Genomic DNA, 14,482 nt, shown 5'->3' with positions numbered 1-14,482 from the left:
AATATTAAAATTAAAAAAACCCTTTCTCTTCTGTTAGGTTTATGGTTAGTGCCCCCCCCCCTGATTTGCTTGTAGTTTAGTGTTTGCTTTCCTTTTGCTCATGAGTGAGTGTGTGTGCTTGTGCTGTGTGGACAAGCAAACAGTGTGTGTCAAAGGAGTACACACAGTTAGGGGTATATGGACCCCACCTACCTGGGTCCACTGGGGGGGGTCCACGGGGGGGGGAGGCGATCCGGTCCTCCCCCCTGGAATCCTCCCCAGCTGGCTCCACTCCGCAGCGAGTCTGTGGAGCCGCTGGCCAGAGCTGGCCACTGCCGGACTTCCAGCTGCGGCTGGTCTACGGACGCAAATGGCATCCAGCATAGTGGACACCATTTGTGTGCCTCCCTTTTGCTGTGATAGGCTGTGTAAAGATTTACCTAGCCTATCACGGCAAAAAGGGAAGGACGCAAATGGCGTCTGCTACGCCATTTGTGTGCCTCCCTTTTTGCAGTAATAGGCTGCGTAAAGATTTACGTAGCCTATCACGGCAAAAATAGAAGGACGCAAATGGCGTCTGCTATGCTGGACGCCATTTTGCATCCGCACAGGGCAGTGGATGGACCCAGCCGGATCCGGAGCCGGCGGAGCCAGCCTCCCAGGTAGGATCCAGCCAGGTCTGACTTCGCGGGGTGGCGGGGTGGGGTGGTCCGTTCCGCCACGAATTCTCCAGCATGCCTACACACAGTCCACATTTCCAAAAACACTGGGCAAAGGACTACACACATTAACAGCTATTATTTAAATAATATAATACTACACTGTGTGTTGCAAAGCAAGCAAGCCCAATATGAGGCATCTTCGGGCTCTTGGCAGGGGCAGGGGTGGGTGAGGTGCTGCTGTGCCCTCCTGGCAGGGTTGCTGCATTGCTTCCTGCCTCCGTCAGTCCAGCAGACAACTGTCGTTGCTCTTTGTTCAAGTCGATGTGCCCACCTGGCAGGGTTGCTGTCTTGGTTGCTTCCTGCCTACCAACCAGTGTTTTCCCAGGCAGTTCAGCCAAAGAGACCCTGAGGTTATTGACTGTGAATAGGAAAGTAGTACTATTTGCACTTCAAAGAAACCTACCGCAGAGTTTAGGGACAGTGACCTCCTCACTACTTCAACACCTAACTTGATTATCCCTTTATGAAGGTTGGTTTGAGTTTCTGAGAACAACACATTTTACCTTCGCCTTGCACACAAACTAGTGGGACAAACTGTCTGAACTTTGGCAGGTGGAATGCCATCAGGGGGGCTGAGAGGGGCCCAGATTTCAAGCACTTCTGTACAAACAGTGAGAAGTTATAGCTCTTTGCTTTGAGAGTTTGTGTGGAAAAAATCAAATTTTACCTGTGCCTAGCACACAAAAACCACTGGGCCAAACTGTCTGAAATTTGGCAGGTGGAGTCCCCTCCAGAGGGGCTGTGAGTTCCCAAATTTCATGTATGTATCATAAAAACTGAAAAAGTTTTGGGCTTGTGTTTTCCCATGCAAGTCAATGGGAAAACGTCAAAAACAAATGATTCGGGTGTCTGAATCTTGCTTCAGATTTGGATCCGAATCAAAGCGGAGGGGGTTCAAATCGGTCCGAAGCAGAGCAGGGCCACTTTGAAGCAGCATCTGAAGCAGAGCAGGGGTGGGGGCTGTGTACAGCCCTACTCTCCACCACCTGCCCTTTGATGGCAGAGGAGCAACAGTGGCAGACTGTCCCACTGCCACACAGAGGAGGCTACTGAGGGCAGAACTCCTTCTCCACCTGTGGACCTCTTCTTCCATGGGTGGAGAGGGAGGTCCACTAAATCTTATGGCCCCTGAGATGCCTTGTCCAGGATCATAAACATCTGCAATTAGGTCACAATCAGTGCTTTACAGCCACAAGTGGAGTACAATATGCCATTTGCATCTGTATTTTTCCCAGCGATAAGCTAATGGCAGCAGCCATTAGCGTATCACCTTGTATAGGGAGCTGGAGAGCCGCTCCGCATGAAATCCTCCAGAGCTGGAGGTAAGTGATGCCATTCCGCCGCGGAATCCAGAGGTTGGATTCTCTGGAATCCGGCCTCATTTGAGTCCGCGGCGGAATTCTCTGCCATCCCTAGCTACAGGCCTGCCAATGTCTTCTGTTCAGCTAATAAGATTCTAATAGCTGAGCACTTTGCAAGATAGATGAACTGTCGCAATTAGCTACCTGTGATAAAGATGCAATTTGGCATCATGCCCCAGTCTCTAGATTGTCATGATTATTTTAGCATTATTCAAGTGTTTTTGGACTACATCAAGTGACCTAAAAGTCAGGCAGGCTGACGCAACTATGTGCAGTCGCATGCTTGGGTCGGATCTTAAAGCAGCCATTGCTAGCTAAGGGCTTTTCCAAAATCACTGTTATGATAGGGATGGCAGAGAATTCCGCCACGGATCTCGGTGAGGCCGAATGCCAGTGCATTCGGCCCCCCGAACTCCGTGGTGGAACGGCCCGCCCCCCCCGCGGATCCCCCCCGGGATGAGACTTACCTGGGGTGGATCTTCCGGGTGGCGGCAGTGGCGGCAGCCGGTCTTCTGACCAGCTGCAGCCGCCTTTTCCAGTGTTTTTTTTAAAAAAGACGTGATAGGCTACGTAAAGATTTACGTAGCCTATCATGGCTAGGTTAAAAAAACAACAACAACGTGATAGGCTACGTAAATCTTTACGTAGCCTATCATGTCTGACTTTAAAAAAAACACACACGCGCGTACGCAAATGGCGGCGGCTACAGCCGCCGCCATTTGCGTTCCTTATTTTGGCCCGTCTTAGTCTACGTAAATATTTACATAGACTAAGACAGGCCAAAATAAGGAACGCAAATGGCGGCGGCCGTAGCCGCCACCATTTGCGTATGCGCATTGTTGTTGTTGTTGTTTTAAGTCAGACGTGATAGGCTACGTAAAGATTTACGTAGCCTATCATGGCTGGCCAGAGGGACACAAACGGCGGTGGCTACGGCCGCTGCCATTTGCATCCCTGCTAGCCAGCGGCTGGATGTCCAGCTGCTGGCAGAGCCGGCCGGCGGCTCCGCGGAATCCCCGTGGAGCAGAGCCGGCCGGCCAGGATTCCGGGGGGAGGGACGGAGCGCCTCCCCCCCTCAGCGGAACCCAGCGGAGCCAGGTAAGGCCAATTTCGTACATCTCTATATTATGACTAGGCATGTTGGAGAAATCTGCACTGGATTCAACTGAGTTTGGATTTCTGTGCATCTGACCTGCAGATCCTGCCGTGGACCAGCTTTTTCTGAGTCTTTTTTTAGCCATTGTGGGGATTTGTGCAAACTCTCATTTGCTCTAAAGCACATTAGTGCTAATGGGCACTTGCGCAAGTGGAATGAAATTCTCATACATCCCTAAAAAAATTCAGTTTCCATCCATGACAGAACAAAAGATGCCTGAAAATCCACGAAACACAAACAGAATGGATTTAACAAAATCAGTACATCTTTCTTTCTTTCTTTCTTTATTTATTTATTTATTTATTTATTTATTTATGATTACATTTCTATCTCGTCTTTCTTCCTCTTGCAAGGAACCCAAGGTGGCTTATATAGTCCTCCTCCTCTCCCATTTTTTCCTCACAACAACCCTGTGAGGTAGGTTAGGCTGAGAGTCAGTGACTGGCTCAAAGTCACCCAGTGAGCTTCATGGCTGAGTGGGGACTAGAACCCGGATCTCTCGAGTCCCAGTCCAACACTCTCACCACTAGACCACAGTGGCTAATTATGATAGCACAATGCTTTTGGGCAGGAGAAGAGATTTACAAAGTCCCTATGTAAGTAGTAGTTAAGACCAGAATGTTGCCATGTTAGCTGTTAGATTCTGTTTCAGATTAGGGTTGATCAGCACCCATATCCACAGGTGGCGTGGCGGTTCTGTGTGGGAACATGCCCCCAATCCCCACCTGGAGAAATATACAGCTATTTCTAAAGCCGCATTTGCCAGGTTCCCTGTCTTTACCTGAACTGCTGAACACTGTGTTGATTCCTCCTGCAAGAACTTGAAGTGTCAGATTCCTTGCCCTCCCAGTTAAGATAATGAGCACAGCCTGAATGATAGTTGCCTATGACAAAACTTTCAAGGGTCCATGAACACATTTCTCTCTACTTTTCCAGAGATAATTTTTTAAAAAATACCTGGAAATCATCATCTTTCTATCCCCTGATTACTTAATGCTCTCTTTCTAGTGATTGCTCCCATTTGTAGATAATAAGGATCTGTGACATCCAACCCAGAAAATCGTATGGTGTTCTTTGAGGATGCAGGAATGAAAGGTAGACGTTTCTCTTAGAAAAGGCTAAAATGCAGCCCGTGTAGTAGTTTCTTGTAGATAACTTCACATCCTCAGGAAATGGAGCAGGTGCGGACAGGTTGTCTGTTGCTCTAGGGAAGGTGCTAGGAGGTTCCCTCCTTCCTGTGTGAGATTACTAATTTGCATGGTGACATTCCCTATTGTAGAACCATGCCCATGAGGGACTGAACTGACTGCTACACCTTGATTGCAATCAGCATCAAGATAGCTCCAGGGGCAACTCTGTCTAACCAGCACCACCTGTACCTGCATCCAAACGTCCTACGAAAACAACAGCACACAAATAAGTCTTTTCCATGTTCAGATTCAAGTCCAGTTTCTTCCTGTTTTATCATCTACACCCTCCTTCCCTCCCTGGAACTCTCTTCAGCTCAGAGAGCCATCTTGTGGCTGATCTACATGAAGCAAGTAAATATATCATCATTGTATGGATCAGCTACTGCCACTTCCAAATTCATCAGTGTAGAGCAACTGAGCTACAAACATATTTAGGGTTGATACTGCTTGAAATGTCACGGCTTTCCCCAAAAGAATTCTGAGAACTGTAGTTTGCCGGGGGTGCTCAAAATTCTTTATGAGAGCTCCCCTAGCCCTCCTCACAGAACTGTAGTTCCCAGGTTAGGTGTATTGTAGATGTGCCCTCTCAATGTGGACAACACAAGTGAGAAGATACTGTTCAAAACTGGAAAACTACATTTATTGGAGGCAGTGGCAATTACGAATTGTGGGGTGGAGCCCTTTTGGCATCACTCTAATTCAAATGTCCCCAACCAAGTACCCTCTAGACGCTGTGGAATTCAACTCCCATCAGCCCGAACCAGCATGGCCAATGGGTTAGGAATGCTGGGAGATGTAGTCCAAGGCATCTGGAGGGCAGCAGGGTGGGGGAAGCTGTTCCAGCCTCTGATGTATTCATTGGTCTTCCAAATCCTGCTTCTTTTAGGATGTTTCCAGTCCCCATATGGGACTAGATGTGGCATGGACACATAACCCTCTGCTGTGCCAACTGCCAGCAACATCTGCAGGAGCATTCTGCACACATACGATCATGGTACCTTCCTCTTTACAAATGTTGGCATCTAATGCTCCTCCAACTTCACACCTTTTCACATTTTCCCGGGAGCAGTTATTTTATGCATATGCACAAGTTATTCATAAATGTCCAATCAGCACAAAATGAACTGCTCTGATTTCGCTTTGTATGCAACTTGAATGTTTTCAGATCTTTTGGTGTTAGTAGCTTGGTTGGTCTCTCTTGAGTTTATAACAGACACTTTATTTTTATTTTTTTCTGTTGAGTCTCTGGGATAGGTAGTCTAGTCTCTGAGAAGGGATTGTGGAATTTCAGGGTGCTTCTGCTGCCTGGAAATGTCCTGCAAATGTGGTTTGGTACTTCAGCGCTATACTGGAAGGATGGAGAAGAGTGTAAAAACAAACCCCTCAAAGGTTACGTACATTGTGGTATGAGGCTTCCCAGGCCATTTTTATTCTTTTATCCTTGTGGATTATGCACCCCATCCCCCTCATGCACTGATATGTCTACAGTGCAGAGAGGGAGGAGAGCACTCTGTGGGTCTTAGATGGACCAATGGCTGCATCCAACCCTCTCATCATCTCTGTACAAGTGCGAAGTCCTTATCATGAAAGAGTTCTGATACCCCTGTAGCTTTGACAGCAGAAAGGAGCTCATGTGCTATTTTAGAGGTAGAGCTTTCCTACTGTGGTGTTCCTATGACCCATCAATTCTCCCTCCTCCCTCATTTATGTGTTTCTCAGTGTGCTGATCTGCTGTTTGTTAGCATATAAGGTTTTCTTTGCCGTTGAGGTCTTCAGGCCAAGGAGGATAACATGTGACGCTCCAGATGCTGTTGGAATACAGTTCCCATCATCCTTGACCACTGGCATGCTGACTGGGGCTGATGGAAACTGAGAGTCCAGCAACATGGGGGCAGGTTCCCCATGCCTGACTTAAGGGAAACTACAGTGACAACATACATTTCTCATTGTAATAATATAGACGTCCTTTAAATCTAATAAGTATGGCTCTGGCTTCAAAGGATCTTTTAAAACATGCTAGCTGATGCACTAGGCACCAGTAACTACATTTGAGTAGAGGAAATACGGTAAACCACACAGTTTCTTGGGTACATTCCACTGGGTAAAATGGAGGTTATGCTGTGCAGACAGACATAGTTGTGCTGTGTGGTGGTTTCTAGGACCATGAGGTGAAGTGGGTATCTGGAGGTGCTCTGGGCTGCTTCTTAAATGACCCCACACACACACTAAATGGAGGGAAGAAAAATGTGTACAGCATCATTTCCAAAGTGCCAGGCAAGTGTTCTGCTTATTGTGCTACAAGTACATAGACAGGCAGTCCTAGGAAATGGGATTGTTTCTCAAAACCAGAGTCACTAGAAAAATTTGCCAGAGTCACCCAAAAAAAGTACCAACAATTAAAACTACATGGCTTTTCCAAGTAGAACTTACTGTGCATTATATTCCTAAATGGTTGCTGTTGCATTCAGGAAAAAACCAGAAAGCTGCTGAACTGAATGGATAGCGGAAAAGAAGCAGCAGTCTGTCAGGAGCGCCCTAGCTGCCTCTTGCAGTCCCTTCCAATAGCCAACTCAGGACACAGACGACGAGGATTCTTTCCAAGGCTTTATTCCTTTATGACTCTTTCAGATACTAATCACTAGCGACTAAGCAAGGAACAGCACTGGGGAAAGATAGCAGAGTAGCCTAAGCTCCAGGTAAGGCAGTTGGTTGCCGTTTGAAGGGGAACTGCGGGAAGACCCTGAACTTATGGGCTAAGGAGAGATCCTCCCTCTTTCCCTTGGGTCCTCGGGACGCGATCATTGTTTGAGTGCCAAACGAGCAGAGCGCCTCCTTTCTGCGCCCTCCATCTGTCGTCGCTCCCTGCGTGTGTACCGAGCATCCAGCAAGCCCCCCTCCAGCGCTTTCTCACTGCCAGGGTCACTATCTATCCCAGGAATGCTGGCAGAAGGAACCTCTGCCAGCTGCTGTGCTTGTGAGAGATGAGCAAGCTCCTCTCCCATGGATTGCTGTTCTTCCTCAGTATCAGAACTGCTCTGGGGCTCTATGGGCTCAGTTTCCACCCTGACACAGTCCATCTTAGAGGCTACCTGGTTTTAGTCCGCATATCCCCACTTCTCTCCATTGGAAAGGACAGGCAACTGTTCTGAAACTTTAATTAGTTCTTTCTCTACAGTCTCCAGCCTTTCCATCAGCTGGTAAGAGCTTATCTTCATGTCTGGAGCAGCATGTCTGGGTGGACTGGGGGGCTGTTATATAGCTAGCAGATAGGTCAGATGTTTCTCAAAAGTCATTCATTCATTCATTCATTTTGCAACTTCAGTGTACATGGAGCCTTACATAACCAAGATAGACATGTCCCTGCCCCAAGGATATTGCCATCTAAGCTTAACAATGGGCAAAACAGCAGAGGGAGTGAAATGGAGTTACATGTTCTTAATGCTTGGTTATGGGAATGAAGACTGAGGGGAGAACCCATAGGCCACACAGAAGAGGTTGAGAAGGGATTTGAAGGAAAGGAGAGAGGTGGCATCACATGCATGTCCACAAAAGGAGTTCTGTGCAGAGGGTGTAGGAAGGGAGACTGGGTGGGACATTTAATTGAGGAGAAGAACTTCAATTGGCTGAGATGACTGAGTTGGAGGTAGAGATTCTGTCAAGCTTGACCCCATCAAGGCTCTTGTTTTTCCACCGCCAAGCTCATTCCATCCCAGTTCCATGCGAGCTTTTTCTTTTTCCTGCACAGAAATTCATACTTGTGGATTGAGTTAAGCTTGCATTAAAATGCAACTCAAACTTAAATTTCTCACCCATCCCTACTTGTAGAGGAGGAGGTCATGGGTAGAGACTGTAATGGGACACGAAGGCTAAAAGATGTGGTGGGAAGCTGGGGGTAGTTTTAAAGATGACAAGAAGTTTGTGCTAGATGCAAAAGGGGACAGGAAGCCAGAACAAGGACCTGAGGAAGGGCAACACGTGATCTGAGTGATGAGGGAGAGTTAAATGGTTTCAGCAGTGGAATTTTGGATAGAGGTGAGAGGACTGAAGTGCAAATTGACTAGTGAAAGACTGCTGCAACATATTGCCATCAACAAGACTCCTCTCTTGGATTGATTCCGATAGGTATTTTATATGTGTAAATGATTCTGTGAGTTGATTTATATTTATACAAATAACTCGCTCCAAGATGATCCCATAAACTGAGACTTGCTTCTTGCACAGATCTTATTCCTTGGATAACCTTTGATCAGGTCACATGTCTTGAAACCACAGTACAAACCCTGGAAGCCTGAAACTATATTATTTTTATGTTGTGTAGACAAGTTCCTTTATTCCTGAACAGTAAAATAATATTTGGGGAACTTTTTCCTCTCCAAAATTTGACTACAAAAAACAACAGCCACCCAGCCAAAATGCAGATGATTAGAGGGAAAAGAGGCTTTATAGAGCAGTTTTTCCATGTGGATTTTATTCTGATACGCAAATAACTCATAATTCATTCCTCCAGGATGCTTCCTTCATGGGGAGAAGTCCAGATAGGGACCATTTGTGAAATCTTTGATTTTGGGATGCTTCATCCAACTTTTTTTCCTGCAGAACTCTGATATATTTCCTTTATTTGTGGCTTTTTTTCTTTTGCAGCATGCTGGAATACTCCCTCGACTTGCAGAATGTCAGTTTCTCAGCTGTTCGGACTGTGAGGGTACTCCGGCCTTTGAGAGCCATTAACAGAGTTCCTAGTAAGTTGAATCACTTTTCTCTTTTTTTTTTCTTCCCCTTGATACTTCCTCATTATTTCTGACAATCTGGACCTAGAAGAATAAGTGGGACACCTTGCATCTTTTCCAGAATTCCACTTAACAAGCTAACCTACATCTCCCCACCATGCTGACTGCTGTTGTGTTTGCTATCCCCTTATGTAGAGCCTAATACCGGTGTGCTCCTTTTAATGAATGATCCATCCATCTCAGCCCTCTTCTCAAAGAAGGACTGAATCATTAATCAGACAAGGACTTGCTATTTTGTTTCCATATGCGTTTGCTTTCCTTGTGTGCTGCTTCCCTTGCAGAACTGTCTTCTGTAGATGTGTCTCATGCGAATTACTTTGTAAGAGAATGAAAAGTTAGTTTAGAGATATCATGGAAAAGAGAGACAGAATGTGTTTGTATTTGGGGTGTACATGTGTGGATGGGTGCATGCACTTCTGTGAAATCTCTTGTAGGGTAAAATATACAAATCCTCTCCTTTGGATTGCCAGATATCTCTTGTTTAAAGGGAATGATGCTTTCAGACATAATATGTCCTTTGATCATACTGGATTCCACTCATTTCAGATCCTGCCCCCAGCTCCATGACTTGTTGCTGCCTTGCATATTTTTTTATATTTTTTATTACATTTCTATGCTACCCCCTAGCCAAAGCTCTCTGGGTGGTTGACACCGATCCACAGCTTCATCTATGCTATGCCAGCTTTTCATCTATCTCCAGCCAATGGTGTGATTCATATTATTTTGGTATGTCAGTGTGACACAAGGTTTCTTAACCTTCCAGAAATAATGAGATGGGCCACGTAGGTCACTTTCCTCTTAGTTCTCTTGTTTGGGGAGATTGGTTTATTAGACACATAAAAATGAATTCTGAATGGTCAGCCTTCTCCTCCTAGTTTGTAGCCCTTCTTTTATTTATGCTTCTACCAGGACATTTTCTTAGATGGTGGAGATTTCAGTCCTTGAGCTTTACCTGACCTGGGCAATTCCTTTACATTTTTCTTCTCAGAGTGTCTGCTCTGTTGTCAGATGTTGATATAAGCTGCCCGGGTGGGATGAGGCGGGGTGGAGAATCTTTTTGAAGTGTGGGTATACATTTTATAATAAATATGGCACAGCTGACCATGCATGAGAGGCTGACTAATGTACACTACTGTAGCCAAGACAGTCCTACCCCCATAAAATGTCTATACCTGTAATGTGACATTGCCAGGCTTTCAGTACAATATATGCAACTTGATTGTTTCTGTTTTGGACTCCTCTCTAGTTTTGGGATTCAAAGGTTAACCATGTCATCTTGATTGCAAACTACTGGTCAGGAGAGAGAGAGAGAGAGAGAGAGACAGACAGAAAGAAAGAAAGAAAGAAAGAAAGAAAGAAAGAAAGAAAGAGATATAGATATAGATATAGATATAGATATAGATATAGATATAGATATAGATATAGATATAGATATACACATATACACACACACATACATATATACATACACACACATACATACATATGCATACACACACACACACACACACACATATATATATATATTTACACACACGTGAATATATTAAGGGTGCAATCCTATACATGTTATTGTTTAGATAGGAAAAAAAAGTCCTATAACTCCCAGCATTCCCCAGCCAGCCATAGAATTGCACCCTTAGTTACATAAATAGAATATATACAACTAATATCTTAGGATATTATTCATATATTTTCCTGGTAGAAAAGGTTGATTCTTATTTTTAAAAAATCCTTGAAGATATTCTAAACAAAAAAACAGCAGTCTTATGGCACAGTCAAGATAGTTTGTGCTAATCATATTATGACAATAATAAAACCTCAAAATCCCAAGGAAACCTTGTATGCACTGAAGTTGAATGTATCCAGCTGACACCAGTGCCTAAATAAATTCAGGGGCTCAGTCCTGCCCTTCTATTTAATTGCATGTGTGGTGGGTGCAAGGCTTTGGAGCACTGAGTCCAAAGCCAGAAGAAGGCCCATCTTGTCAAATTACACTGTTACCTTGACAACATGAGGTGTTCAGACCTTCATCCATCTGTCAGAAGCTGGAAATTCCTTGACTCTATTTGCTTTTCTAATCCCTTTAAATTAATTTCAATCTGGCAAGATGTTCCCTGTTGTTACTGTTGTTGTTTTTATCATTTTATCGCTTCAGAATTTCACTTGTAATCCCCCTCCCAAGCAGAGGTGATGGATGGCTGAATTTATCTGCCAGTCTCTAAATGTGAATGTAATTCACTTAATGTATTTGCAAATTGTGGGTAATTTATCTTTGCTTCTATGCAGCAAAGCTGGGACTGTACAGAAACATAAGGAAGTGAGGCAAGGAACAAGTCTGAATAAATAATAAATGCAGCGACCTAATGCAGGTCATGTAGGAATAGGCTGGAGGTGGCAGTCATAGCGGTGGTGTGCGTGTGTGTAGAAGGTGGGCTATTATTTTGGCATGGAGGGAAGCAAGTAGAAAAATCAGGTGATCTGATGACATGAAAATGGAAAAGTCTTGCTGAGGATTAAAGGTAAAAGAAATGGCACTAAAGCTTTCTTTAAATAAGATCAATATGAGCCATGTTGTAGATGAAAGAGACAAGGCATATGAGAGAGAGAGAGAGAGAGAGAGAGAGAGAGAGAGAGAGAGAGAATGAAAAAAAAGAGGAGGGGAAAAGAATGAACTGAATATTGCAGAGATGTCAGATGAAATTTTTTTTTTCTGCAAATGTCAAGTTAAGTCGCCATCAATTTGTCTTTCTGTTACAGAACCGAATGTTCCTGACCTTGTGTAAATTAACTGTCTTGTAAAGTCCTGTATATTTGTGGAGAAGGGATTTAAATGAGCAGAGTGGAATTAGGATGGAAGAGGAGTGTGGGGGATGGGGAGTGTGTCTTTGTTGGCTTTGCTGGACCTCTCTGAGGCTTTTGATACCATCTGCCATGGTATCCTTCTGAGGTGTTTGTCTGAGATGAGGCTGGGAGGGACTGTTATACCATGACTCCAGCCCTTCTTGGAGGGACTATCTCAGAAGGTGGTGCTGGGGGATTCCTGTTCAACACCATGGCTGTTGGCCTGTGGTATCCCTTGGGGTTCTGTCTTAACCCCAATGGTATTTAACATATTCATGAAACCACTGGGAGAGATTGTCCAGAGTTTTGGAGTTCAGTGCCACCAGTATGCTGACAACACCCAACTCTATCTCTCCTTTCCATCCAACTCTATCTCTCCTTTCCATCCAAGTCCAAGGAAGCTGTTCTAGTTCTAAATCAATGTCTGATGTTGGCAATGGACTGCATGAGGGCAAACAAATTGAAGCTTAATCCAGACAAGACAGAGGTGCTCCTGGCCAAAGTCAGAATAGGGAAAAGGGATTCAACCTGTGCTGGATGGGGTTACACTCCCCCTGAAGACCCAGATTTGCAATTTGGGTGTACTTTTGGACTCAGTCTTAAACCTAGATGGCCAGATTTGGGAGGTGGGCAGGAGTGCATTTGCACAGCTGAGGCGAGTGCACCAATTGCGTCCGTTCCTAGAGACATCTGATCTGGCCACAGTCACACATGCCTTAGTTACATCCTGTTTGGACTACTGTAACACACTCTATATGGGGCTGCCTTCAAAAACTGTTCAGAAACTTCAGCTGGTCCAGAATGCTGCAGCCAGACCATTGACCGGGGCTGCTGACAGGGAGCACATGACTCCTTTGCTACAACAGCTTCACTGGCTACCCATCTGTTTCTGGGCAGAATTCAAAGTGCTGGTTATGACCTATAAAGCCCTATACAGCTTGGGACCAGACTACCTGAAAGACCACCTTCCCCCATACAAGCCTGCCCAGTTCTTAAGGTCTTCGGGAGAGGCCCTTCTTTCAAGACCACCACCTTCAGAGGTGTGTTGGTGGCAATGTGAAGAGGGCCTTCTCGGTGGCAGCTCCCTGGTTGTGGAGCTCCCTGCCCAGGGGGGCTTGGTGCACTCTCTCCCTGCTGGCCTTTGGCTGGCAGGCAAAGACCACTTAATTCAAATGGTGCCTTTGGTCTGTAAGTGTGTCTGTTGATCTGGATGCTGTTTTTACTCTGTTGTGTTTTTAATTGTTCTTAGTTGTGTTTTAATGTATTTGCTTATTGTTTTTATCAGTGATTGCAAGCTGCCATGAGTGCCATTTTTGGTAGAAAGGCAGGGTACAAATAAAATACATACATACATACATACATACTGAGAGAGATATTAATATATACTCTGTTGAGAAAGAAAATAGTTGAAAGGTTCTGTGAACATGGTGAGTTGTGGGGAGGGGGGGATGGCAAGGACATCAGTTTAGCTTTTAGGGTTATTTCTTTCATCAGGGATCCTGTGACGAAAAGTTTGAAATACCTCTCTTAAGATTTAGTTACTGGCTGTAAGAGCTTTAAGCTAAAAGGTGCTGATATCTGTGGTGAGTTTGGCCCAACCCTTGTTACAATCTGTAGTAGCTAATTTTGCGGTGCAGGTGCTCATCATGCCACTCCCCATAGCCACAAGGGAAGCATATTTCAGCTGGCTGCAAACTTTTTCTTAAAGCTCAATGCATTTTACAAGCTGAACCTGTGCAGTCAGAAAAAAGCCCCACTGAGCTGAACGGAGCTTACTCAAGGGTAGCTATGTAGTATGTATAGGATTGCAGTCATGGCCTTTCAACTTAATCATGGGATTGTATGAGTGGTCTGTTTGTTTTGGAAGTCTCTGTGTTATGATCAGCGATGTAGTGGAGCCAGGGCTTTCAGGAACACAGCACCAGCAATTTTTATTACCAGGGACGCTGACATCGCCTGCCACCACCCTCACAGTTTTCTGCTCGCTCTGAGCAATCTGCACACTAGCTGGGGGCAAATGAATTTTCCCAGCAACAATCAAGTGTTCCTTGTTGTTTGGGGTGTAGTTTGGGGTGGCTTGTAAAGTAGTTTGGGGTGGCTTGATCTTGAATGGGCAATTAATGGGCAACAGGTCTTTACAAAAGACCCTGGTGGAGGTGAAAACTGCTAGAATTGGTTTGTTGATATGGATCAACACCACTTCCTACAATGTTGGACTCTCCTTTGGGGGTGTTGCTCTGGGGACTATCGTGATGATCACCTGTACTTCAAAACTGATCGCTACACCACTGGTTATGATGGAGTTTTAACTAGAGCATTAGTTCATTTGAGTATAAATAATAGAAAAGCAGGATCTCTCTCTCTCTCTCTCTCTCTCTCTCTCAGGGTTGGGACTAATGATTCTCCTTGTGGGTAGGGCTATGGGGGCTGGTCATGATGAGCT

General features: G+C 45.1%; 1 protein-coding gene across 1 annotated transcript in view; it reads left to right on the top strand.

The window, feature by feature from the left end:
* Positions 1-14,482, top strand: part of CACNA1G (calcium voltage-gated channel subunit alpha1 G) — a 241,986-nt gene that overhangs the window by 23,916 nt on the left and 203,588 nt on the right. The window contains exon 3 of the mRNA XM_084837951.1: positions 9,050-9,147. Coding sequence (XP_084694077.1) covers positions 9,050-9,147 — 98 coding nt within the window. The remainder of the gene's footprint in view (positions 1-9,049; positions 9,148-14,482) is intronic.

This window comes from Heloderma suspectum, chromosome 2, assembly GCF_057233095.1.
Source record: "Heloderma suspectum isolate Gila_16-S chromosome 2, 16-S_ref, whole genome shotgun sequence".
Lineage (NCBI taxonomy): Eukaryota > Metazoa > Chordata > Lepidosauria > Squamata > Helodermatidae > Heloderma > Heloderma suspectum.
Note: the sequence above shows the minus strand (reverse complement) of the source record. Positions and strands in the feature narration are given on the sequence as shown.